We start from the raw sequence: 27912 nt of genomic DNA on the forward strand, positions 1-27912 counted from the left end.
ACCCACTGGCCCCTCATGAAGCTTTTTTTTTTTTTTGGTTTTTCGGGCCACACCCGTTTGATGCTCAGGGGTTACTCCTGGCTAAGCGCTCAGAAATTGCTTGGGGGGACTATATGGGACGCCAGGGGATCGAACCATGGTCCTTCCTTGGCTAGTGCTTGCAAGGCAGACACCTTACCTCTAGTGCCACCTCGCAAGCCCCCTCATGAAACTTTTCTAAAGCAAGTTGTTATGGAAACAGATACCAAACGTCCCTTCAGCGGTCATCCCTACAGGATATAAGGCGCTGCCAGGCTCCTCTTTAGGGGTTTCCTCCACTCCTATGCACCCCAGAATCTGGGGAGATGACTCTTTTTGGTTTGGGGCTACACTCAACAGTGCTCAGAACTTACCTCTGCCTCTAGGGATCATTCCTTGCAGGGCTTGGGGGACCCAATAAATTGGAACTGAACTAGGATGGCCAGCCCACTGCAAGGCAAGTGCCCTCCCCACTGTGCTATTCCTCTGGCCCCTCAGGATAGGACTTCCAATGTCAAAGTTACTGCAAGGGCTGGAGCCAGGCCTAAGGCACCCCAGCAGTCGGAAGGCCCTGGAATAAAACTATTTGCCTGCTCCTCTGTGTCCTCCTCCAAATCCTCTGTGAGGAGAGGCAGGGACTGCCTTAAATTTGCTCTGTCACTTGAGAAGCTGGTGGACAAGAAACAACCCCCCCCCCACATCCTCTCTCTGGCTGTTGCAGACACTGGGGCGATGGGCTCAGCCTTCAGGGCAAAGAGAAATTTCTAGTGAGCTCCTGCACTCCAATGCTGCAGGATGAAAGGCCTGTTCAGGGTGCAGGAGATCTGTGGCTTGCTGGGGTGGGGTGGGCCCAGTCAGGCCAAGAGCAGGCCAGGAAGTACAGGCCTCTGGCCGTGAAAGGATAAGGAAGGAAGCCACCCACCTTTCTTCTCTGGACACACAGGGTCTCCAGGGTTAAATAAAATCCAGGCCCTCAGAGTCTGGGAAAGGATAGGCCCTGCAAGTCTGAGACCCCAGGTTCGATCCCCAGCACTGCACCATGGGAAGTGAACCCAAACTACGAAAGGAAACCAAGGCGACAACAAAGCCTCCAGGAGCTCAGCCTCCAAGACCATCCAGCATGTGGGCCGAGTCTGAAGGGAGGGCCGGGGTAGCACAGGCCACATCTAGGGACGGCCCTAAACTGAGGAGCCTAGGTGTGTCCAACAAGCAAAGGTGAGTCTGGAGAAAACCAAGTTGTGGCCTAGAGCCTGCTTGGTCCCCAGTGCCAACTGCTGCAATCCCTGGGGGAAACCAAGGCTGGAGAACACACCTCCACCTCGCACGGGCCTGAGACTGCCCAGCCGAGTCTGAACACACCCCTGTGCTTCCCGCTTCCCAGATGGGCAGGAGGGCCAGGCCTGGCCCCGCTGGCATTCAATTGCCTTTGTGCCTCGCTTGCTTCCAGGGCTTCGGCCAGACACTGCCAGACGCCACACGGGCTGACTGTGGGGAATGAAAGACAATGAGAGACAAACCAGGCTCTATAGCTCATGAAGCAGCTGCGGATGCTCAGGCCCTCATGCTCTCCTTGTGCTGGGCCAGGCCCAAACAGAGCGAGCAAGCAAACAGCTCCTGAGGGGAGCGGAGCAAGGGGAGGGAGAATGCAAGAAACGGGCAGAACCACCAGTATCTTGGCCTTTTAATATAAGACTTGTTTGCATCATTTTGTGTGACATGTTTCTTCTAAAAATAGAGCTCTCTGCTTGCTGTGACGCTCCGGAACATTCCTGGGTGGGTGTGGGAGTTAGGGGGGGGGACAGGGCTGGCCACTGATCTTGGGGCGATGCTGCCAGTGTCCCCTGTCATGGGCCCACGCTACGAGGGGCTCAAATGCTCCTGGCCAAGATGAGTCCATTTCAGGTCCGTGGGACTGAAGCCAACACCCCCAGACATCCAGCACTCTGGGCGGGACCCACAGAACTGCCCATAGGGGCCACCAGCATTCCCACAGGGGTCCGAGGTCCCTGAACGGGCAGGTGCAGACACGCAGAGGGTGCGGGGCCGAGGGGTGGCACCTGGAATCGCTGCACACTGGACTTTACAGTCCCAGGCCCAGCCCGGCCTCTCGCACAACACAGGACTCAGAGCGGGTCCCCAACCCACACCCCTGGAAGAGCCTGGTCAGCTCCTGAACCCGAAGATGCCCTTGATGTAGCCGGTGAGGCCGCTCTTGGCCTTCTGCTCCAGCTTGTCGTCAAGGGCAGGGAAGGCCACGTGGTTGAGCGCCAGGTCGAAGAAGAGCGGCTTGCAGGGCACGGGCTGGAAGCCCGGCGGGAAGTGCACCAGGCTGGCCTGCTTGGTCACCAGCGACGGGTCCAGGCAGAAGGTCTCAAACCGCTCTACCAGAGGCTGCGGGCGAGGCAGAGGGGATGCTCTGGGACCCCGATGGGCCGGGCATCCTGGGCAGGATCCCCAGAAACCCCAGCACCCACCCCCAGAACCACGTATTCCTGAGCCCCTGGAGATGCTAACGATGAGACAGAAGTGGCGCTGGGAGCCCCACAGGCCTCTTCCCAGGATGTGTCAGCCCCGCCTCACCTTGTTGTCCTTGACCTGGGTGGCATTCTCTGTGGGGTGGGGGTCGCTGGCGTCTGCAAGTTTTACAGAGACCCAGTGAGCACAGACCCCACGCAACAGTCACCAAGACCCGGGGGCCCATCCCCAAGAGCAGAGCAGGGAGGAGCCTGAGCACCGCAGGGTGGGTCTGGGTCCCAAACATGCCACAGAACATAAAGTCGACATGAACAGTGAGTCAGAACGCCAGGGGAGGAGACAGTGTTTCTTTTTCTGCACCCCCAGGGCCTCGGGGACAGACTTAGGGCAACCCGCACCCCACAGCCCTATTCAGGCTGAACAGAGGCAGGGGGACAGGGACGACTCACCCAAGATAGCCGCTGCCTGCAGGGAACATTTCTCCGACCTCACTTGTGTGATGAGCTCATGCACGTCAGGCAAGTCCTAGAGGGGGACCGCACCAACTCATGTGACCACCCCCAGGGGCTCTAGGCCTAGACTGGACCTGAGGCCTGTGAACAGTCCCTTACTGGCATATGTAAGGTTCTCTGTGAATACTCCTGACTACTCCACCGTACAGCCTTCAGTGCCACCAAACTGAGCCTACCAGGCCCACACCTGACTCCTGGCACCAATAATGGACCTGGAGCACCTTCAGGAACAACTCCTGAGCACAGAGCTGGAGCAGCCAGATTATTCTGATCCCTTAGAATTCCTCCCAGCCAGGAGTGTGGCTCAGTGGTGATGCGAGGCTCAAACTAGTTTCCCTTGCATGACAAAACCAGTGAAACCGAGCCAGGTTTATGGCAGGAGTCAGAGCCACGGAGGGCGGAGGGGAAGGGACTGTAGTCGGGCAGAAGCAGCAGCAGGGGCTGGCAAGGCTGCAGCTCACCTTGAGGCTGGTCTTGGCAGCACGGTCAGAGGAGGCCTCGCTGGCGTACTTGAGGACCCTGTCGTAAAGCACCAGGGCCTCACTCCACTTCTTCACCAGCACGTACGACTGCGCGATGAAGAAACACCTGGGGAGGGAACGACCACGGTGGGGAGGGCCTTGCACCCACTAAGTGCTCCACTGAGAGATGTGAGCCTCGGTCCCAAATACAGACACATCCCTCCAATGCCCTTGAGGTCAGGTGGTCAAAGCAGCTGCAGCAGCGCTGGGGACCAGGCCCGGCAGAGAGACTCAGAGATACCAAAAACTAGCCCCCTTGCTCATGGCTTCTACAATCCCTGAGTCCCAGAAGCCCCTCAGAGCTGGGGCACCCCCAAAAGGGTCCAGGGAGCCCGGAATCATGGATCTGGCCAGAATACAGGGGTGCACAGGTGCCCCGGAATAAAGCAGGAGAGGGAAACCGGGGTGTCTATATAGCCAGACAGGAAAAGCCCAACAGTCCAGTTCTCTGGCACCCAGAAAACACGTTTCTCCAAAACAACAACAGGTCTCAGGTCCTGAGGTGGCGGAAAGGGCTGGGCAAAGGCTCTGCGTGCAGGAGGCCTGACTCCACCCCTAGGCCTGCGAGGTCCTCACCCTGCACCCCCACAGTGCTGTGGGAACGAGTCCCAAGCACCACAAACCAACTGAGATACCCTCAGTCACGGCATCCAGCAGGGGGAGAGCTCCACGACATGGGGGCGCTTACCTGTAAGCCTTGTACACCAGGGTCTTGAGGCTGATCTCCTTCTGGAAAGTTCTATCCTCCTCGAGGCCAGGCAGCTGGAGCAATTCTACCAGATTCTGCACAACGAGAACATTCCCAAAGACGGGCCTCACACTGGGTTTTCAACATAAGTGGGGAAGTGGCCTGGAGGGGGCAGAGGCTGGTACCCCCCCCCCCCCCAGCCCATCACCCCTGTCCCTGGGCACCTGCAGGATGATGTCGTAGAGCCGGATCAGGTCCTGAGGCCTCGGAGAACGCTTGCTGTCGTCCTCAGGCTGTGGCTGCAATAGTGCCCTCTGCAGGCCCCGAGCCATGTTCTCATTGCGCTTGATGGTCGTGGACAGTTTGATGTAGGTCAGGTAGCTGTGGGGGAGTGTGTGGCCGCTCAGGCTGTGCTTGGACAGTCCTAGGGAGTGCCCCTGGATGGTGAGAGGTCCCTGCACAGGCCTAGGGAGTGGGGGCCCCCCTTATTGGCCTCGTGCTCCTGGCAGCCAACACGGAGGCTCTGCATGGTGCAGGGGTGCAGCGTCTGCCTGGAGACAAGCAGGATGCTCGTGGGCCAGAGCTGTCCATTCTGCAAGGTCCAGGAAATGCCTGAGCCGGGAGTTGGTGACCATTTATAGCTGACACTGAGATACATTGAGACCTCAGCTCTTTGCCCAGGTAGAAGGTAGCTGTGCTGGGGACAGGGGAACAGGATGCTGTAGGGTGTCTGTTACTATAAAGGACATAAAGGGCTCAAGGGCTATTACACAGCACAGACAATGTTCCAGTCGCTGAGTAACCCCAGAGAAACCCTGACAGGGTTCCGAGGCTGGGTCTACTTCGGGCAAAGCCAGCAGCAGGGGAGCCTAAAACACACACGAGTCCTCACCACAGTGGTGGGACTCAAGTCTTTTTCTTTTTTGTTTTTGTTTTTTTTGGGTCACACCCGGCAGCGCTCAGGGGTTACTCCTGGCTCTATGCTCAGAAATCACTTGATCACTTGTGGTAGGCTCAGGGGACCATATGGGATGCTGGGAATCGAACCACAGTCCTTCCGCATGCGAGGTAAATACCGTACCCCCATGCTATCTCTCCGGCCCCACTTTTTGGTATTTTTATTTTATTTTTGTTTTTTGGGTCACACCCCGCAGCACTCAGGGGTTACTCCTGGCTCTATGCTCAGAAATCGATCCTGGCAGGCACAGAGGACCATATGGGATGCCGGGATTTGAACCACTGTCCTTCTGCATGAAAGGCAAGCGCCTTACCTCCATGCTATCTCTCCGGCCCCTGGTATTTTTATTTTTTTGGTTTTTGGGTCACACCCGGTGACACTCAGCAGTTACTCCTGGCTATGTGCTCAGAAATCGTTCCTGTCTTGGGGGACCATATGGGATGCCGGGGGATCAAACCGTACTCCATCCTATGTTAGCGTGTGCAAGATGCCCTACCGCTTGCGCCACCACTCTGGCCCCAGTATTTTTATTTTCATTTATTTATTTATATATTTTTTGGTTTTTGGGTCACATTTGGCAACACTCAGGGGTCACTCCTGGCTCCACATTCAGAAATCGCTTCTGGCAGGCTTGGGGGACCATATGGGATGCCGGGATTTGAACCGATGACCTTCTGCATGAAAGGCAAATGCCTTACCACCATGCTAACTCTCCGGCCCCGGTATTTTTATTTTTAAGGGCACAACTTGTGGTATTGCAGGAGCTACTCCTGGTGGTGCTCAGGGGCTATTTCTGACTCTGTGCTCATGAGACCTCGTGGAACATGGACAGAGGTCTGGCTTCTTGCATATGGTCTGTGTCTGGCCCCTGGAGTCATATCCCCGGCCCCCTGGTGTGGGCCAGATGAGGCCAGGCAGAGCCTGCAGCGCAGCCCATCCTGGAAGCACCGACTGCTCTGAGAAGTCTAAAGGCCACCTCCAGAGGCTACAGGGTGTCACAAAAAACTGAAGACGTGAAAGGAAAAACTTCAGACCTTTGGGGCACCAGGGTGCAGGACACCTTGAGCTCTATAAAGGTAAAGTCGTATGCAACTCAGGGAACAACAGACACACAAAGTCAAGTCATATGCAACTCAGAGAACCACACACACACACATATTCTGGGAACAACAGACATACAAAGTCAAGTCATATGCAACTCAGAGAACCACACACACACACACACACACACACACACACACACACATATTCTGGGAACAACAGACACACAAAGTCAAGTCATATGCAACTCAGAGAACCACACATACACACACACACACATTCTGCGCTGGGAGTTATATGTCAAGCGTCTTCTGTTGACAGGTAGCCCAAAGGCTGTGGGCAAGCCCTTACCTGTGCAGGTACTGAAGGTTCGACACCTTGCCTGACTCCCCATCGAGAACGGAGTCTCTCTGCTTCTGTGGAGAGCAGGAAAGGCCAAAGGTGTGGCTGCGGTCCCCAGTAGCATAAAAGTGCATAGGAGGTGTCTATGGGGACACTTGAGTGAGCGCTAGGGCCTCCCACTGCCACTGCATTGACATTGGGCAGATGGACATTGCCCTGGCATTCTCCCTTAAGGGGCTGCACCCTGTGGTGCTCGAGGCCATCTAGGATCAGTGGTTTGTCTTATTCTGGGGCTGCTGGGACAGAGCCCAAGGATGCAGTGTGTGATTAGGGAGTCAGATCAGAAAGGCAGCAGACACATGGGACAGGAATTGAAAGGTGGAGCCCAACTGCCTGATCCTGACACTCCTTCGGATGCCCCTCACTGGCCGGTAACTCCCCAATGGCGTCAAAGAACCCTGAAGCACCGGCCTACCTGGTCTGGCTTCAGCTCCTCACGCACGGCCTGGAGAGCATCCCGACACTCACTGAGCACCGACTCGAACAGACGCTCCTTGGTCTCCTCACTCTCGGCCTGGACGGAGACAGAGGGCAAGAGCCTCAGTGGAGAGAGTAAATCCCAGCAGGTTGGGAGGACATAGTGGCCCACAGGTGAGCCAGCAAGGACCCCTAGGTTCAGGACCGGACCCACTGGAGCAGCCCTGCAATCTTGCCCTAACGAGAGACAACACTGGCGGTTCCTACCCCTCCCTCTCGGAATATGCTCCAACAACTGTGTTAGACCATCCAGCACCCTTGGAACCAGCATATTTGACGGTTCTCAATTGTTTTTCTTTTCAGTTTTTTGGCCACAGCTGGCTGTGCTCAGGGGTTCCTCCTCGTTCTGCACTCAGAAATCCCTTCTGGCAGGCTCAGATGACCCTATGGGATGCTGGGAATTGAACCGGGATCTGGCCAGGGTTGGCCACATGCAAGGCAAACACCCTCACCGCTGGACTATGGTTCTGGTCCCAAAGGTTCTCAGTTGTATTTTTTTGGGGGGTGGGTAGAATGGGGCACAACCAGCCTGGGAACTCCTAGTGGTGTTTAGGGGCATGCAGCATCAGATAGTGGAACCTGGGTCTCCTGGATGGGGCCTCCCATCAAAATATTTGATCTTTCATCCAGGGCCAGGGAGAAGGGCTCAAAGAGCTATGAAGCACTCGCTCATTCTGCAGTGGGAGGACTAGGAGGTAAATGAAACTGTTTTTCTTCTAAGTAACAGGCCACAGGAATCCTGCACTCAGATATTCTGCACTTTTAGAGAAATGTCCCAGGCACTGGGTGACAGGGCAACACTTTGGACAAAGTACAGGGTGTTGGCACCCCCTGCCCGCCTCACTCTAGCTGGAATGAGGGAAAAGTGATTCATTTGCTGAACACTGGCCAAACCGCATCATTGTCCCCAAGAATCTCACCGAGCAGGTGAGGAGGGACAAGGGCAAAGAGGAACTGGCAGGCCCACCGACAGACTTTGGGGTTCAGCATTCCACTGTGGCAGCTGTACTTGACTTCCCGCAGAGTCAAACATTCCACCTCTCTGACACGCCACTGGCCTTGGAGGAAGCCCCAGGGAATAGCCTGTGTACCCACTTACTACAGGGGGGCTGGAGGGTGTCTCGGAAACCCTTTGCCCTGAGGGACTCTCCTCTCCTCTCTGCCACTTTCCTAGTTTCCTGGGTAACCAATTCTTTTCAATTCTCTCTCTCTCTCTCTCTTTTTTTCTTTGGTTTTTGGGTCACGTCCAGTAGCACTCAGGAGTTATTCCTGGCTCCAGGCTCAGAAATCATTCCTGGGATGCCGGGATTCGAACCGGCATTGCATCCTTCCAGATGCAATGCAAATGCTTTATCTCCATGCTATCTCTCCGGCTCCTTCAATTCATTTTTTTTTTTTTTTGGTTTTTGGGCCACACCTGGCGGTGCTCAGGGGTTACTCCTGGCTGTCTGCTCAGAAGTAGCTCCTGGCAGGCACGGGGGACCATATGGGACACCGGGATTCGAACCAACCACCTTTGGTCCTGGATTGGCTGCTTGCAAGGCAAACGCCGCTGTGCTATCTCTCCGGGCCCTCATTTTTTTTTTTGGTTTTTGGGCCACACCCGTTTGACGCTCAGGGGTTACTCCTGGCTATGCGCTCAGAAATCGTCCCTGGCTTGGGTGGACCATATGGGACACCGGGGGATCGAACCGAGAACCGAGGTCCGTCCTACGCTAGCGCTTGCAAGGCAGACACCTTACCTCTAGCGCCACCTTCCCGGCCCCTCAATTCTTAACTATACATAAAACCAGAAGCTCAGCAGCTGCCTGCCTAAAGGCTCCTGTATGCAAAATATATGCTCCTATCCATCTGCTGAACTGGCTTCCCAGTTCCCCAACAAGATTACTTATTTTCTTTGTATCTTTTTTTTGGAGGGAGGGAGAACTAGTAGTGCTCAAGGGCTATTTCTGGCCCAGTACTCAGGGGTGACCTCTGGTGGTGCTCAAGGGACTGTAACACAGTACCTGGGGCTCTAGGTTGGGGTCAGCAGGGTGCACGATGAGTCTCTCTGGCTGGCCCCTTCAGTCATTTGCTCAGATTTGCTGACCAAACTTTTCCACATACAAATCCTATGAAATGTTTCAGAGGAAATAACTCATGGAAGTAGATCCAGACTGCAGGGGAGTGGGGGATGACGACGTGACACACATGTGACTGACCCAGGTTCAATCTCCGGCATATAGTTCCCTGAATCCGGCTAGGAGTGACCCCTGAATGCAGAGCTAGGTGCGAGACCTGAGCGCTGCTGGGTGTGTCCCAAAGACAAACCAGAGATTCCTCCAAATAGTTGTGGGAATGACTCAAGAGCTGCGTCAGGTTGCCCAGGCAGCAGGCTCGGGCCCCCTAAGCAAGGCCAGGAGCGATTCCTGAGCATCTCTGGTGCCAAAAGAAACAAAATACCAAACAAGGGTGCACGCACAGAGACACTGGTGGGCAGGATGGGATCCCACTTCAGCTGAGACTGCCAGCCTGCAAATAAATCCACCACCTACGTCCTCTTTAAGGATGGGAAGCTGGAGACTGAGCACAGCAGGTGGGGTAATTCTCTTGCATGCAGCTGACCCAGGTTCGATTCCCAGCATCCTATAGAGCCAGTCTCCTGAGGAACACCAGGAGAGATCCCTGAGCACAGAGCCAGGAAGTACGCGCTGAGCAAAGGGGCTGGAATTTAGTACAGGGGAGATAGCATTTATTTGCCTCGCACATGGCTGGCCCAGGTTCAATCCCCAGCACCCTATGTGGTCCCCTGAGCACCACAAGGAGTGGGCCCTGAGTGCAGACCCAGAGCCAGTCCTGCACAGCTGGATGTGGCCCAAAAAAACAAGACTAAATGTTTTTTAAAAAAAACTTCCTGAGTAAGAAAGGATGTGGCCTCAAAAAAAAAAAATAAAATAAAATAAAAGAAACATAATATGGGCGGGGTGCTGTGGTCAGAGCTGAGTGACTGAATGTGTCTCTCCAGCTACAAAGGCTCCATCGGGCCTGTTCTGCAGGGAGCGCCCGGATTCAATCCAACAATGAAATGACGCTCAGACACTCCGGCCTTTCTGTCTTTCGGGCTTGGTCCACACCCAGTGGCACTCAGGTATTACTATCGTCTCTGTGCTCAGGAATCACTCCTGGCAGGCTCGGGGACCCGATGGGATGTCAGGTGTCAGGGATCGAATCAAAGCAAGCCACCTCCCCGCAGCCCTATCACTCTGGACCCTGAAATACCTGTCCGCCGCTGACCACACACTGAAGATGAAGAGCAGGGAACGGCCACCTCCAACGCAGCCCTGAAGCCCAGCCCCTCTGTGCCTCCAGAATCCCAACCTTGGGGTCAGGGGGGTACTGAAGTCTTCAGCCCTCGATGCCCAGCCCTGCACCTCCCAGGGGGGCCCTGCACCCCTCGGTGGAAGCCCGAACACTAGAGCAGGCTGGGGGCATTTGATGGGTCTGAACATCTAACCACAAAGGTCCAATGATGAAGGCAGGAAAGGGTCCCCTATCCTAGACACGAAGAAAAGTCCAACCGGGGCTGGGGAGGGCATCTTGCACATGGCAGACCCGGGTTTGATCCCCAGCATTTCATAGGGTCCCCTGAGCTTGCCAGGAGCGATTTCTGAATGCAGAGCAGGGAGTAAGTTCTGAGCCCTGCAGGGTGTGTCTCCACTCCCTAAAAAAAAAGTCTAAACTGGAGAAGAGACAGGGAGACCGTCTCCCAGGAGAGCAAGCTCTCAATGCAGCCCCGAGTCTGCCCTGAGCCAAGACAAGCAGCTAAACCTCAAGGGCCAGAGCCTGGCCGGCGAGCAGCCGCCACTCCCTGTACCCTAAGACATCGTCAGGGCAGAGAATGGTCATCAGTGTCTCAGGAGTCTCAACAGGCCGAAGCGTCCAGAAGGGTTTATGGGGACCTCAGACCCCCAGGAGGGGTTTACCCTCTAGTCTCAGACAAACCAGCTCTGTCTGGTCTGAAGATAGGGAGCTTCTGGGGTGGGAGACGACACTGAGGCCTGGACCCCGCCACTAGAGAAACCCCCCAGATTCTACAGAAACTGCTAGAAGGTGGTGATGAGCCTGAAAGACGCACCGGGCAAGTCGGACCACATTCTCACCACACCCGTGGGAGCACCACGGAAGGGTGCCAGCCTCTCCTCAGCTTGCCTGGCCCGCAGAAAGCTGGTGCAGGAGGAAGCAGCGCCTGGTACATTTACCTGTGGTAGTTTATTGACTGGGACAGGGTCAACAGTGCAAGGGGCAAGGTGCTGGGGCCCCAGGGACAGTACTCGGGGTGGGGCATCTGCCAGCCATGCTGCACCCCAGCTAAATCCCCTGCACCACGCAAGGATCCCTGAGCCCTGTGAGGGGTGAGACCTGAGCACAGCTGTATGGTGAACTATCCAAATCCAAAACCAAATAAAAAGAAAACCCAAAAGGCTTCAAGCTCGGCTTTACAACAATTCCCAACTCAAGCTTACAGCACATGTTCACCTGAGCACTACCAGGGCTACCTGAGCACGGAGCCTGGATGAGCACTGAACACAGCCAGGTGTGGTTTAAAAGCCAAAACAAAAAACAAAAAACAAAAAAAAACCCAACATAATAATGAAACCCTAGACCAGTGATGGCTAACCTTTTTGAGCCCGAGTCCCCACACTGCTGCACAATGCCCAATGGTTCTCCCAGTGGCCAGTCCGGCCCTGTTGCCAGGTGAGCTGCAAATTTTAAAAAGCATCATGCTGGGCTGGAGCCATAGCAGAGCAGGAAGGGCATTTGCCTTGCATGTGGCTGACTTAGGTTCAATCCTTGGCATCCCATAGAGACCCTGAGCACCTCCAGGAGTACTGAGCACAGTAACCCTGAGCAATGCTGGGTATGGATCCAACAACAACAACAATAACAACAACAACAACAAACCATCATGCAAACCCTACAAGGCAGCAATTGGAGCTCCTGTTCCTGCACTTCCTTCCTAGAGGGCGGCAGTATCAACACAAGTGAGGTTGAGCCCGGAAACTGAGGGCACTGCAGCTGTAAGAACATCCCGGTTGGGCCAGAGAGAGAACACAGCACCAGAAGTAACTCCTAAGCACACCGGGTGTGACCCCCCCCCCCCAAAGAAAAGAACATCCTGGTGTGTCCAGGGTAGAGTAACAATCTCACAACAACCTGTAGGGGTGTCATGCCTACCCGGCCTTATCCAGCAAGTCATCTAAGAGTCGGGCCAGGACTGCTTTTGAGATCAACCTCACAGGGCCAAAGGGCACTTTCCAGGTTTAATAACCTGTGATTCACTCGATTCAAGAGAGATTTAATCACCTATAGTGCTAACCCTGAATTATAGATTCAACACAGGGCGGTACCGGGTTATTTCCCTTTCATACTGATTTGGTGTGATAGAGGACACTGAGCTCTAAACAAATAAATATACACACAAATACATAAAGCAGGGGCTGGAGAAAGAACACGGGTGTAAGCTGTTGTCTTATATGCAGCCTACCCGGGTTCAAGTCCCAGTACCATCTCAGCCCAGTCAAACTGAGAGTGACCCCTGGTCCTAGAGGCAGAAGTCAGCCCTGAGCTCCCCTGGGTGTGGCCAACCTCCACTCCAAAAACAAGCAGAGGCCGAAGAGATAATATAGGGGGAAGCTAAGGTGCCTGTTTTGCAGAGCCAACCCTCATTTGCCCCTGGGCACCACCAGGAAGGACCCAGCGTAGAGACGGGACAACACAAGAAGGTGTTGCCCCCAACTCAAACAGAGAGCCACATCCTCTAGGGCTGGGGGCATGTGCAGAGCTGGAAACTGACAACCAGGCCTCAAACAAGCCATCATGGGCTCTATTCCAGACCACTGGACATTAAGCCAGCACTTAACAGAGGACAAGAGCTCTACTGATGAGCTACTTCCTGAAACTTACTTTTTTTTGTTTGTTTGGTTTTGGTTTTTGGGCCACATCACAGGTGGTCAGAAATTACTTCTGGCATGGGGAAAGAGAGATAACACAGGGTAGGGTATTTTGCCTTGCACATGGCCAACCCAGGACGGACCCAGGTTCGATTTCCAGCATCCCGTATGGTCCCTCGAGCCTGCCAGGAGCAATTTCCGAAGACAGAGCCAGGAGTAACCCGAGTGCCACCAGGTATAGCCCCTCCCTCCAAAAAAAAGAAAAAGAAAAAAATTAAATTATTCCTGGCAGCTGGTAGGCTCGGAGGACCTTATGGGATGTGGGGGATTGAACTCGGGTCAGCCACATGCAAGGCAAACATCTTCCCTGTTGTGTTAAGTGCTCCAGCCTCAGCCTTAACCCCCCCCAACTTTTTTTGGGGGGTTTTGGATCACACCTGGCAGCGCTCAGGAGTTACTCCTGGCTCAGAAATCGCTCCTGGCAGGCTCGGGGGACCATATGGGATGCTGGGATTCGAACTACTATCCTTCTCTATGCAAGGCAAATGCCTTACCTCCATGCCATCTCTCCGGCCCCTCTTTCTTTCCCTTTTTATAATTTTTACAATTTTAAGTTATTTTGGGCTATATTAGGTTCTATACAAGGCATACTCTTGGCTCAGTGCTCAAGGATCACTCCAGGTGGTGGGTCAGAGATCAGAAATGGGTAAGCCATCTGCAAGACCAGCGTCTCCGTACTAACTACCTCTCTGGCCTCTCCTTGACCTCTCTCCGTTTTTCTCCTTGTGAGAAATCCCTTGCTTGCAGGGAACAGATGTTAGGTTTGACTTGTCTTTGCCCTTGACCTCTGCCCTGTGGCTTCCAGGTCTCTGAGACTTGGAAGAGAACCAACACCTAAGATATATAGAAATCAGACATGATGACAGCCACTAGGCTAGCTCAGTGATGAGGACCTGGCAGGAGATGGCACCATAGCTACCTGGCAGCACTAGGGTGCCAGTCTTGCAGGTGTGGGGCTTGGGTTCAACCCCTAGCACTGAACATGGCAAACAACAAAACCAACAGAAGCTATGGGCCTAATGATTTTGCTACTGAACTGAATCATAACGTGTGAGGGGAAAATACCTTACATATACTCCCTCAGAAAGAGAGAAGGGGCGGGAGCAATAGCACAGCAGGTAGGGTGTTTGCCGTGCACACAGCCAACTCGGGACCAATCTGGGTTCAACCTGGGTTAGATCCCCGGCAACCCATATGGTCCCTGGAGCCTGCCAGGAAGGATTTCTGAGCATAGAAGCAATAGTAACCCGAGTGGCGCCATCGTGTGTGGCCCAAAAACAAACAAAAAAGAAGTGGGGGAAAACCATTTCAAAACTTGACTTAGGAGATTCATTTATCCCTCACGCCATACCCTGGGGGGAAAATAACATAACAAGACTATTGATGTCTGGAATGTCGCTCAGTGATAAAGCACTTGCCTTGCATGTGTGGATTCTCAGGCACCATCCAAAAAAGAAAATAAAAATTACACGTCGTAACTCCTCAGGGGGAAAAAAAGAAAGCAAAGTTCTCCAAGTATTATGAGCTAGAGAGCAATGAAGTGAGAGTTCAGCTGTCACCTTTCGGCAGCCTTGAGTTCAATCCCGTCACTCTATCTGGTCTTCAAGCCCCTTCAGAAGTGATCCCAGAGCACAAAACTGGGAGTAAATCCTGAGCACCAGCAGATGTGGCTTCAAAACAAACCAAACACAGGGCTGGACTGACAGAGCAGCAGGGAGGGTACAGACGCGGGTTTGATCCTGGCATCCCATAGAGCCCCCCGAGTCTACCAGGAGTGATTCCTGAGTGCAGAGCCAGGGTGTGGCCCCCAAACAAATGAAAACAAAAGCCCAACCAAACAAAATCCCCCCCAAACACCATTCCAGGAAGCACCACTGCGTGTCAGCGCAAGAGAAAACCTTCTCGTAGGTTCCCAATGTGCTGATCTGAGCAGAGGCTGCAACAAGGGTGAGCGTGCGGGGGTAGAAACCTGGCCCAGGTAACAGCCCTGCCCTGACAACAGCTATTACCTCGTTTGGTTTTGGGGCCACACCCAGCAGTGCTCAGAACTGATTGATTCCTGGATCTGTACTTAGGGTATCACTCCTGGGGAGAGGGGTTTCGGGGGACCAGATGGGGCCAGCCACGTGCAAGACGAGCACCTTAGCCATTCTTCTACTTCTCCAGCCTCGAGGGTCTCTGGGCAGTAGATTTGGTTGTCCACCCCACCCCCCAAGAGGTAACAATTACATCAGCAAGCACTGATTAATACAGCTTGGCATGAATATTATACTTGTTCCACAGGGGAAACAAGCCATTCTAGTTTTGCGAGGCCCTCCATGAAGACCCAGGAGCAAGTGGCTCCTGTGTGGCCGACCGGCTAGGACAGGTCAGGGGGATCAAGGGACAGAGATGAGGCTAGGACGCCACCTACTGGACCATGTGTGCATCTCACTTCTGGCAGCTTTCATGGCCCTGCTGACCCTGGCATGACAATGTTTGCCATCTAAACACAAGACCCTAAGGACACAGCCCTTAAAAATTAACTTGAGGGGGGCCGGAGCGGTGGCACGAGAGGTAATAATAAGGCATCTGTCTTGCAAGTGCTAGCCTAGGATGAACCAAGGTTCAATCCCCCAATTTCTGAGAGCATAGCCAGGAGTAACCCCTAAGTGTCGCTGGGTGTGGCCCAAAAACCAAAAACCAAAAACAAACAAACAAAAAAAAGTCAGTACAGTGGGCCAGGTGCTTGCCTTGCAAAGTCCCATGGGGAGTTCAATGGCTAGCATCACAGAAAATTGTCCTGGGCCCTTGGCACTGCTGGGTGTGGCTCCAAGGACGAAACCAAACGAGAAAGGGCAGACTTGGACACTGTCAGCAAAGCTGGTACTTAGCAACTTTCTGATGAGATGAACAGCAGTGAAACGTGACATCTGCAACACGCAAAAACAACTGCCCGCTTCCTCACCTCCCTTAGGGCGGTTACCTGGGCGATGGCCGCCTCGTTGTCGGCGAGTCCCAGCAGGAAGATGCGGACCTTGTCAATCTTCACAGGAACGGTCCTCCCTCTCCACTCCACCTCGCTCATGGTGGCTGCCTGCTTGGCGCGTGTCTGGGTGATCAAGGCCTGGACAGGAGTTGGCAAAAGTTCAGGCTTGAATTGTGCATCTGAATGCCTGAGGAGAACTAAGTACAAAATTTATATACTTGTATGAAACACTGTTATATGGCGGCCTGAGTGAGGGCAGTGGGAAGGGCATTTGCCTTACATGTGGCTAACCAGGGTTCAATATTTGGTATCCCCAAACCTGCCAGAGGCACTTGGAGACCATATACAGTACTTGGATTCGGAACTGAATTGGCCACATGCAAAGCAAGCACCTTACCTCTGTACAATCTCTCTAGTTCCCAGTTGTGGGTTTTTTTCTTTTTTTTGCTTTTTGGGCCACACCCAGTGACGCTCAGGGATTACTCCTGGCTATGCGCTCAGAAATTGCTCCTGGCTTGGGGGACCATTAGGACGCCAGGGTATCAAACCACAGTCCGTCCTAGGTTAGCACGTGCAAGGCAAACGTCCTACTGTTTGCACTACCATTCTAGCCCCAACAGTTGTGTATTTTAATTCCTCCTTGGGCATGGAGAGATATAGCTCAATAGTCTGGGCACAGGTTTTACATGTAGAAGGCTCAGGTTTGACCCCTTTTGAAATTACATAGTCCCCTGAGCACTGAGTCAGAAGTAACCCCCCCTTTTTTTTTGTTTTTTTGTTTTTGTTTTTGGGCCACACCCGGTGGTGCTCAGGGATTACTCCTGGCTGTCTGCTCAGAAATAGCTCCTGGCAGGCACGGGGGACCATATGGGACACTGGGATTCGAACCAACCACCTTTGGTCCTGGATCGGCTGCTTGCAAGGCAAATGCCGCTGTGCTATCTCTCTGGGCCCCAGAAGTAACCCCTAAGGAATGCTGTGTATGGCCCCCAAACTAAAATAAACTAATTCCTCCTTGATATCGTACATCTTTGCTAATGGAAATTCAAATATTAAGCAGATGTAACAGAGGTTAAAGGGAACACTGCTAAGTTTGGTCTAAGGAGAAAAGCTGCCACACATCAACAGAAATGCAAGGCGGTAAAATAAATTGAAAATACATCTGGGGGGAACAGCACAACTAAAGGGCATTTGCAAGGCATTTGCCTTGCATGTGGACGACCCACAATGGACCTGGATTCAATTCCAGGTCCTGCCAGGAGTGATTCCTGAGTGCAAAACCAGGAGTAAACCTGAACCCTGCCAAGTGGGGTCCAAAGGCCAACCCAACCTAACCCCACAACCAGATTTCCAGAAGGTTCCGCCCTGATCACCTCCAGCTTCTCGGCCAAGAGACCCTCGGTGCCCCCGGAGCGCAGCCTCATTTGCATGAGCTCGTTGATGGCCGACTGGTCCCCTGGTGAAGAAGAGCAAGATCAGGAATCTCGAAGGATCTCCCAGCAGCGCCACCTTCCCCTTTGTACCATGCAAAAAAACCCCATCTTCGGCCTGTTTTTCACAGAGCTTGGGGAAGTACAGACGCCCACAGGACAGAGAAAGAGACATGCAGCTGTTGGCAGCAGCCCCATGCTTAGCCTGGAAGGGGCTGGAGGAGTGGACCTCGCTTGTTCACTCACTCACCAATGTTGTAAGCGCAGTAGCGGATGTTGGGTGAGATCTCCTCCACCCGCTGCTTGTACAGCACGGCCTGCTCCTCGGTGAATGCGCTGGCGAGCTTCTCGTAGATGGTTCTGGAAAGAAGAAAATGGCAGGTTCCATTCTGTTAGAAAAGTCCACTCACAGGAGAGATACAGGGTGAATTCCCACACCACAGCCCCATGAAACCCTCCTGCTGCAGGGAGGGAGCAGGAACGTTCTGAGGCCTCAAGAGAAGCACCAAAGGCCACAGAGGAAGAGGCAAAGGGGGCTCAGTTTCTACCCTCAGGTTAGCAGCAATTAACTGGGGAGAACCAGTTAGCTCAAGGTTTCAATCAAAGTCCCTCTCCCCCTAGCCCCAGGGGTCGCAGAACTCACTTGCACTTATTGAAGGCTTCGATGGCAGCTTTCCACTCCTGGTGCTCGAAGCGCAGCATTCCCGACAGGTAGGCTGTGTAGGCCTGTGGGGAGAACAGAGTCAACGGGGTCACACACCAGAACTGCAGCCACAGAGCAGCCATCCTGGCTACAGACTCTGCTAGCAAGAACACAAAGCTGAGGCCGGAGAGACAGCATGATGTTCGGAAAGCTGGCATATGGCCGAGCCAGGTTCGATCCCAGCACCCTGTATAGTCCCCTGAAAACCACTGGATGTGACCCCAAACTCAAACACATGGATTGAGTCTGGGTGAGTGTGAAGAGTAAAACAAAGGCCAGAGAGAAAGTGTGGTGGGTGGGGAGCTTAATAGCTTTATCGATACTACTGCCAGGAGTTACCCTGAGAACTGCTTGGGTAGCTCCCAAACCAAAACCCAGGGGTTTGAGCAATAGCATAGCACGCTAGGGCATTTGCTTTGTACTTGGCCAACCCCGGATGGACCCCAGTTCGATTCCCAGTGTTACCCCTCTCTAGGCTAACTACTAACTTTATGGTCAGACCAGCTCACTTCTGGGAGGGGTCGATGGAAGGTAATAAAGGGTTTGCCTGAGTGGTGTAAAGGGGATTCAGCAGGGGATTCAGGAAGAAGAAGCGAGAGAGGTGGCAGGAGATAAAGAGCAGAAACAGGTTTAGGTGCAAGGCAGCTTATGGAGCCTTCTTAAAAGGTTAGTATAGAAGCCACACATGGGCAAAGAGCCCTATTAATAATAAAAGCTTTAGGTCTCCTAAAATGTGACTGCCGTGGATCATTTCCTCACAGCTACCCTGAACCCGCAGACCCGCCGGCAGGAAGGGGTTGCAGGCATCTGGCCCAGCTGAGAAAGGCCTCACCGTCATCCACTGCCATCAAGGACTAATATGAATTTAATTAGTTCTATACCCAGCATCCCATATGGTTCTCTGAGCCTGCCAGGAGTGACTCCTAAGCGCAGAGCTAGGAGTAAACCCTGAACACTGCTGGGTGTTACACCCCCTCCAAAAAAAAAAGATCCTAAAAGGATGAGATTTGGGGTTCCAGATTGGTTGCTCAAGTAGCAGACTACAGAGTCACTTCTAAGATTTAGGGTTCAACCCTGCTCCACATATAAACACATTCCAGTTAGGGCTGGGTAAAGGGCTCAAAGGGCTGAAGTGTGGAATCTACATAAAGGAGGCCCAGTTTGACCCTTAGCACTACATGGTCCCCCAAGGATGGCCAAAGGAATCACCAGCTGAGAGTAGTTTCCTAAGCACCACTGATGGTTAACCCCAGACCACCCCTCTCAAAAAACGTTCAGCCAGGGGATGGAGCAATAGCACAATAGGGAGGGTATTGCCTTGCACAAGACTAACCAGGGTTCGCTCCCCAGCACCCCATAGGCTTTCCTGAGTTCCACCATGTAGTGAATCCTGCCGGATGTAGTCCAAGAGCCCAAAAAAAGTTTTTAAGATTATTAATATATATATATATATATTTTTGGTTTTTGGGCCACACCCGGTGATGTTCTGGGGTTAGTCCTGCTTTGCGCTCAGAAATCATTCCTGGCTTGGGGGACCATATGGGATGCTGGGGGATCGAACCTCGGTCCGTCCTAGGCTAGCACGGGAAAGGTAGATGGTTTACCGCTTGCGCAACTGCTCCGGTCCCAAGATTATTAATTTGGGGAGCAACACCTGATGGTAGTCAGGAATCATTCCTGGCAGGCTCAGGGTGCCAGGAATTGAACCCAGATCAGTGGAACTCAGGGATTGTTTGTGGTGCCAGAAAATTCAAACCTGGAGGCCGGAGAGATAGCACAGCAGTAGAGTGTTTACCTTGCATGCGGCCAACCCAGGAGGGACCTGGTTTGATTCCTGGCATTCCATATGGTCCCCCAGCCTGCCAGGGGCAAGAAACCAGGAGTGACCTGAGTGCCGCTGGGTGTGGCCCAAAAATCAATCAATCAATAAAGCTAAAAAAAAATATTCAATGCTTGATTCGGCACATATAATAAAATTGGAAGGATACAGAGAAGATTAGCATGGCCTCTGCGCAAGGATGACACACAAATTCGTAAAGTGTTCCATAGTTAAAAAAAAAAAATTCAAACCTGGTTTAGCTCCAGTTCAGGCCAGCACCTTACTGCTGCCTCCTCTCTCTAGCCTTGCAAATAGCCCATTTCTTTTTAAAAACCATCTTGAATTTCCCCTAGAAGGGGTCAGGGATTAATGTACTTGGCTGGTACTCAACCTGCTTTGGTTCAACCCCAGCACTACACAGGGCCTGTGAGCACCACCAAGAGTGGTCCCTGAGGAATGCCGAGTGTGGCTGAAAACAAAACAGAACAAAAAAATAGCCAGAGTCAAACTGGCCCCCTGCAAGTGGCAGGCATGGGTGCTGACCTGGGCCTCCAGCTTGGTCTTGGCATCCACGCGCTGGCTCTCACACAGGCGCTCCAGCTCCTCTGCGTGCTTCACGGCCTTGCGCAGGCGGGACAGCAAGTGGAACCGCTTCCGAGGCTCGGTGTTGGCTTCCTGTTTGAGCTGCATGGCGTAGCTCCAGGCCCGCTCGGCATCCATCAGAACCAGGAGCAAGTACCTGAATGGAGGTAGAGAAAGGGGCGAAGGGAAAATGCAGACACAGCCCCAAGGTGGAGCCTTCCCTGTCTGTGCTCCATGTCAGAGCCTGTCCTGAGTCCCTGGAGCCTGTCCGTGTCCCGGGCTGGTTCCTGCCCTGAGCCCCAACCCAGAGCCTGCCCAGCTGGAGTGGGCACAGTCAATACCTGTTATCAGTGAGCAACTCCTCGGTGACCTTCTTCCCTGTGAACTTGTGTCTGTTCCCCATCTTGAAGTTGAGCGTTTTCCGGAGCCGTCTCTGCCGACGGGAACAGTAGCCTCTACAAGAAACCATAGCACGAACCGCTGGGTCGAAACCACAGCAGGAACCACTGGGCTGCAAGGACAGGACAGTCTAGGAGGATGGCGAGCTGAGGGTGAGGCTGCCTCCCAGATCAGAGAACACATCTCTGGCTGGGCTAGGAGTGTACTAGTCATGTAGATGGTGGAGGCGAGGGAAAAAAAAGGCCAACTTCTGGGGCCAGAGCATTATGAAGTGTGCAGAATACTTGCCTTAGAAGTGGCAGACCAGTGTTCAATCCCTGGTGTCCCATAGGGCCCCGAGTCTGTCAGGAGTGATTCCTGAGCACAGAGCCAGAAGTAACCCCTACGTGCTACTCAGGTGTAGCTCACAAACAAAAATAAAAACAAAAACAAAAAAAGCCAATGTCTGTTTCTCTGCAGGTCAAGGGCTATCTGGGCATACAGCTGTATATAGCATGCAGAGGAAGAGCAGGGCTCAGGGCACCCAGAAAGCAGGTCCCAGGAGACAGTGTGAGCACAGGCAGGCAAAGCACTGAAAGAGTGCATAAGGGTTTGAGTCTCAAACCAGATCCCACCCTGCACTCACGAAGCTTTCTCTGATGGCACATGATGGGGGTGTTATGCAGCTGGTCCACTAACAGAAACCTCCAACACAAGGATTTTTTTTTTTTTTGGTTTTTAGGGCTCACCTGGTGGTGTTCAGAGGTTACTCCTGTACACCTGGCTCTGCACTCAGAAATCGCTCCTAGCAGGCTAAAGGGACTATATGGGATGCTGGGAATTCAACCCGGGTCCACCCTGGCTCGGCTGCATGCAAGGCAAAGGCCCTACCACTATGCTATCGCTCTGGCCCCTCAAGGATTTTCTTATTCATTTTACTGGGGTTTTTGAGTCACACCTGGTAGTGCAGAAGAGGGGTCACTGCTAGTAGTGCTCAAAGGTTGGAAGCCAGGTTTTCTACACACAAAGCATGCACTTAACCCCTTAAGCTATCTCTCTGGCTCCTATTTATTCGATTTTATTATTTGGGGGCCTTAGCTGGTCATATTAGGAGCTACTCCTGATTCGTGCTCATGAGTTTTTCCTGGTGGAGCTGGCAGGGTGGGAGGTGAGGGGCACAAATGGATCATGTGGTAGTGGGGATCAAGCCTCCATGCAGGCCTTCTGCATGCAAAGTAAGTGCTCAGCCCTTTGAACCATTCCTTGGCACGAGATTTTGTTTTGTTTTGGGGCTACACCCAGCGGTGCTCAAGGCTTACTTATGGCCATGCTTAAGGATCATTTCTGGTGGTGCTCAGAGGACCCGTATGTGGTTCTGGGAATCGAACCCAAAGTTAGTCACATATAAGGCAAAGCACCTTACCCACTGTACTATTGTCTGACCTCGAGATACATAATTTTTTTTATTTATTTATTTATTTATTTATTTATTTATTTATTTATTTATTTATTTATTTATTTATTTGCTGCTGGTGGCTTTGGGCCACACCTGGTGATGCTCAGGGCTTACTTACTCCTGGCTGTGCACTCAGAAATCACTCCAGGCACTGCTTGGGGGGACCATTTGAGATTCTGGGGATTGGGCCTGGAGAGATAGCACAGCTGCGTTTGCCTTGCAAGCAGCCGATCCAGGACCAAAGGTGGTTGGTTCGAATCCCGGTGTCCCATATGGTCCCCCGTGCCTGCCAGGAGCCATTTCTGAGCAGACAGTCAGGAGTAACCCCTGAGCACCGCTGGGTGTGGCCCAAAAACAAAAAAAAAAAAAAAAAGAGAGACTCTGGGGATTGAATCCAAGCTGGTCATGTGAAGGCAAGCTCCTTACCATTTGTATTACCTCTTCAGCCCCAACTTCTATTTTTACATTAAGCCTAATACCTTGGCAAAGAGATAATGAACACATATTCACTACGTGTGTTTTGGTTAAATTAATGAAAACGCATTAAAAAAACTCACCAACCCCAAGTCAAACAATTAGCACATAAACATAACAAAAATGATATTTAAATGCTACTTTAACTTCTCAGCCTTAAGACTAACAGAGGATAGGTTATCGTTTTTGCTTTGTTTTTATTGGGGGGGGGGGGGGCTACAGCGAGCAGTGTCCAGGACTTACTGCTGGCTCTGCACTCAGGAATCACTTCTAGAGGGGCTCAGGATACCATGAGGGGTACTGGGGGAGGGGGTGAGCCCAGTTTGGGCATGTGCACAGGACAGAGATTCTTTTTTTTTTGTTTTTGTTGTTGTTTTTTGGTCACAGCTAGTGGTGCTCACTCAGGGGTTACTCCTGGCTCTGTGCTCAGAAATAGCTCCTGGCAGGCTCAGGGGACCATATGGGATGCCAGGAATCAAACCTGGGTCTGTCCCAGGTCAGCCGCATGCAAGGCTAATGCCCTACCGCTGTGCTATCTCTCCGGCCCCCATGGAACAGAGATTCTTAAAAAGAGTCAGCGAAAGGGTTGCAAAACAGGCCCAAGTTAAGTCCTGTTACCTGAAGATCCTCAAAGCACCCAGGGGCCAAAGAGATAGTAAAGCAGGGAGGGCACTTGCCTTGTGACTAACCCGGGTTCAATCCCTGGCTCCCAAGACCACCAGAAGTGATCTCTGAGCACAGCTGAATGTGGCCCCCAAACCAAACCGAACAAATGAGAAGAGGGAAAACGGGGGTAAAAGAAGTAGAAAAAAATAAAACAAAACTGATTCATTTTAGTCTCAGGAACATCGCGTGGGTAGTTTTGGACCCCTCCTGGCAGCACTCAAGGGGGCTGGTACTGGCTTTGTGCTCAGGAGTCAGCCTGGTGGCCCTCAAGGCTCAAAGGTCTCCATAGGTGGTGAAGGGACTCACACCAGGGCAGGCTACCTTTGAGGCCAGAGTTTTTCTTTCTGTGGTATCTCTTGTGCCCAGCATGAAACTATGGAGGGCAGAAAAGGGAAATCCAGCCAAAGGGTTTTTTTTTTTATTAAATATAGTAAAAATAAAAAAGAACAAAACATGAGGCTAGAGTTATAGTCTAGTGGGGAAGGTGCTTGCTTGGCATGCAGTCATTCTAGGTTTAATCCCTGGCACCTCATATGGTCCCCCAAGAGTGATGCCTGAGGGGCTGGGCGGTGGCGCAAGAGGTAAGGTGCCTGCTTTGCCTGCGCTAGCCTTGGACGGACCGAGGTTCGATCCCCCTGTGTCCCATATGGTCCCCCAAGCCAGGAGCGACTTCTGAGCACATAGCCAGGAGTAACCCCTGAGCGTTACCGGGTGTGGCCCAAAAACCAAAAAAAAAAAAAAAAAAAAAAAAAAAGAGTGATGCCTGAGCAGAGCCAACAGGAAGCTATGAGCATCACTTGGTACAGCTCCTCCCAAAACAAACAAAAATGTGGGGGCCAGAGTGATAGCACAGTGGTAAAGTGTTTGCCCTGCATGCTTGCATGCCTCCAACCTGGGATGGGCCCAGATTTGATTCCTGTCATCCCATAAGGTCCCCAGAGCATGCCAGGAATGATTTCTGAGTGCAGAGCCAGGAGTAACCCCTGAACACCACCGCCATGTGTGGCCCAAAACTCCTCTCCCCCCAATAAAAGTATCTCTATGGGGTCATGAAGGTAAGGTAGGTAAATAGTAGGTAGTGCTAGTACAGTAAATAAGACACTCGCCTTCCATGAGAATAATCAGATCTGATCCCCGGCATCGCATGTGCACCCCTCCAGGAGTGAACCCTGAACTCAGTTAAGAGTCAGCCTTGGGCACGGCAGGGTATGGCCCCAAAACAAAAACACAAAAACACGACTCCATGAAAGACAAGAAAGAAAGAAAATGAAGTATCCTTTGAGGAAAAGAGAATCTGATGCGGTCACTGCAGGTCCACACTCTGCTAACAGCACAGCAAATAGGATCTTTTCTTGGTTTGTCTGGCCACACATGCAGTGTGCAGGGCTGACTCCTGGATCTGCATTCAGGCATCATTCCTGGTGGTACTTGGGAGACCCTCTGGGATACTGGGGATCAAACCATCTTCTTGCTGTACTAGACGTAGCTCAGGCCCCAGAAATGAATGAGCACAAAGTGAGTCTGGAAAGTCCACAACGATTTCTGAATGTGCTGCTACTCACCTATACCTCTGAAAATCTCCATGCCGCAAACCATGCTGCTGCTGCGACTCCTTAATGATCTGCAGAACTGGGGTCCCGGTTAAGGAAGAGTTTGTGGCTGCCACGACACATCCCCCTGGACCGCTACAGACAGCAAACCACAGGGTCTTCAATGCATCTGAAATACGCAGCACCTCTGCGAATTCTCTTTTGGCGAGAGTTCAGCCTGGGCAAATGCTGGTGCATTTGCTGGCAGGCATTCTGAGCCAGTGAGGAAGAACTGCCCAGGCCCCTATAGCTCCAACAAGCTTGCCAAATCCTCCGCCAATTGGAACTGGGATTATTCCCACTGGTTTACACCTGGAGCCAACGCTCACTCATTCAGGCAGATTCTGGTAGTAACGACGTGTACAAACCTACAAACCTCCCACGTTCCTCCTTGCTGGCTAAATTTTCTCTAACAGCTGTGAGGCTGCTGGAACCCACGGTTGTCACACACTGCCCCAAACCGGACCCAGGCTTGCATGGAATTATTAGTTTTCTTTCCAAAGGAAAGGCCCTAACCAACTTCCTCCTTTTATTTTTAACATAAAACTGGGGGGGAGGGGAAATAACTGCACCAGGGCCTGCTTTGTATGCTGCCCGTCTGGGATCAGTCCCAGGCACTATGATCCCAAACCTGGCCAGGAGGGATTCCTAAGTGCAGAGCCAAGAGTTAATGGTGAGCTCTGCTGGCTGTGGCCAAAATTTGAAAGAAAAAAAAGAAATAGCATCAAATGTTACTAAGTACAATGACTTTTACCTACAATTTCATTTTTTCCCTAAAAGTTTCCTCACTGGAACTTCTAAAAAGTTATTTTAAAACCCAAAAATTAAAGAGATCATTTGAACAATTAAAAACAGACAAGGTAAGGGGGCAGAGCATAGCACAGCAGGTAGGGCGTTTGCCTTTCACATGGCCAACACAGGTTCAATCCCCAGTATCCCATAGTTCCCTGAACCCACCAGGAGTAACCCGAGTGCACTGAGACAAAACAGAAAGCAAACAAACAAACAAAAAAGACAAGGCGAGGGGCCAGAGATAGCACAGCAGTAGGAAGTAGGGTGTTTGCCTTGCATGAGGTTGACCAGGAGGGACCGGATTCGATTTGATTTCCACGGATTCTATTTGATTTCCGGCATCCCATATGGTCCCCCAGCCTGACAGGGGTGATTTCTTTTCTTTTTCTTTTTTTTTTTTTTTTTGGTTTTTCGGGCCACACCCGTTTGATGCTCAGGGGTTACTCCTGGCTAAACGCTCAGATATTGCCCCTGGCTTGGGGGGGACCATATGGGACGCTGGGGGATCGAACCGCGGTCTCGATCTTTCCTTGGCTAGCGCTTGCAAGGCAGATACCTTACCTCAAGCGCCACCTTGCCGGCCCCGACAGGGGTGATTTCTGAGTGCAGAGCCAGGAGTAACCCCTGAGCACCGCTGCATGTGGCCCAGAAACCAATCAATCAATCAATCCATCAATAAATAAAGTTAAAAACGTAAAAGACAAGGCAAGCTGGAGAGATGGCAGAAGCGTTAAGGCATCTGCCTTGCATTCCAGGAACCCTAGTTATGCCCCCAGAATCAATCACATAGGGTCCCCTGAGTATCTCCCAAGCACAGAGCCAGGAAAAAAACCCCTAATCACCTCCAGGTGTGTTCAAATACTCAAATCCCTGCTCAGATTCCCTATCTGCCCCCTCAAAGGTTTGTACATCAAGGCATTTTTGACATCCATTTGGAACGACCAGGCCAGTTCAAAAAGTAAACGGCCTAACCAAGGAAAACATGAAAGGGCTGAACCATCTGCGTATTCTCGAACAACACAACATGTGAAGACACGCGTCAAGCCACGCTGGCCTTCTTGGCAGCTTGGAGGCCTTGCCTGGGGTGCCTGTCAGCTCAGAGCGACGACCACCCACCAAGTCATTTCAGGAATCTCTCTACCTATGCGGCCTCCACTCGCTACATATCACCCCCCAAAGCAGCCTCACACGATGCAAGCGATGCATGAGCCTCTGGAAGAAAAACCTCCAGAAGCCTCCATCCAGTTCACCCTACCCAGGGCCTTAGGGCAGGAACCGAGGGTCAGTGCCAGCGACGATCACCAAAGGGCCAGGGGTGAGGTTGGAGGGCTAGAGGCGGGCCCTGCACGCCAGGCCTTGGAAGGCGCCAGCTTGGGCCCCAGGGAGCCTGGGCAGACGAAACACCTCAACCACGACGCCAACCCGGCGCTGCGGGTTCGGATCCTGCTGCCTGCCACCTGTCACCTGTCACCTGCCATGCCACGAGCCCAGACAAATGCACCATCCCCGACCGGGAGGAGCCCGAAAGGGGGTGCTGGAGGTCGACAGCACTGCAACGTGCAACACCCCAAGCGTGCAGAGCGGGAGCGGCGATTGCAGCTGGGCCAGGCCGGGCCCCGCCGCCTCTCCCGCCCCCGGAGCCGGAGCGACACGTAGTCACTGCGCCGAGGCCCGCTCGGCCGAGGATACTCTCCAAGCTCAGGCTGTCGCCGAACTCCTTGCTCGCCTTCGACCCGGCTGACGGCCGCTCGTTCTCCTTATTCTCCTCCCCTCCGCCGGCTCCGCGTCCTCCGCCGCCGCCGCCGCTGCCGCCGCTGCCACCGCCACCGCCACCGCCGGGAACCTGCTTCTCGGCAGCCATCTTGCCCCTGCGCCGCGGAGCACGACGGGATGGAGGAGGCGGGACGCTCCCGGCGGGATAGAGCGGCCCCTGCTGCGGGCTGATGGGAACGTAGCGGACTCGGAGGAGCCCG

The 27912-nt window shown here is 52.8% G+C and overlaps 1 protein-coding gene and 1 non-coding gene across 2 annotated transcripts; one reads left to right on the forward strand and one right to left on the reverse strand.

Moving 5' to 3' along the window:
• Window positions 1–1684: 1684 nt before the first annotated feature.
• On the reverse strand, window positions 1685–27810 carry SRP68 (signal recognition particle 68). Its single transcript, XM_049770597.1, has 16 exons — window positions 27629–27810; window positions 25121–25187; window positions 20926–21039; window positions 20546–20741; window positions 18124–18206; window positions 17731–17840; window positions 17424–17506; window positions 16048–16188; window positions 7031–7129; window positions 6565–6629; window positions 4439–4595; window positions 4215–4309; window positions 3467–3593; window positions 2943–3018; window positions 2599–2651; window positions 1685–2409 (listed from the first exon to the last, which is right to left on the reverse strand). The coding sequence occupies exons 1-16, from the start codon at window positions 27798–27800 to the stop codon at window positions 2182–2184; spliced, it is 1866 nt and encodes a 621-aa protein (XP_049626554.1). The 5' UTR covers window positions 27801–27810; the 3' UTR covers window positions 1685–2181.
• LOC126027575 (U6 spliceosomal RNA) lies at window positions 20133–20236 on the forward strand. Its single transcript, XR_007502287.1, has one exon. It is a non-coding gene; the product is annotated as a U6 spliceosomal RNA (small nuclear RNA).
• Window positions 27811–27912: the final 102 nt, after the last annotated feature.

The sequence above is a fragment of the Suncus etruscus genome, chromosome 1, assembly GCF_024139225.1.
Source record: "Suncus etruscus isolate mSunEtr1 chromosome 1, mSunEtr1.pri.cur, whole genome shotgun sequence".
In the NCBI taxonomy this organism is placed as follows: Eukaryota; Metazoa; Chordata; class Mammalia; order Eulipotyphla; family Soricidae; genus Suncus; species Suncus etruscus.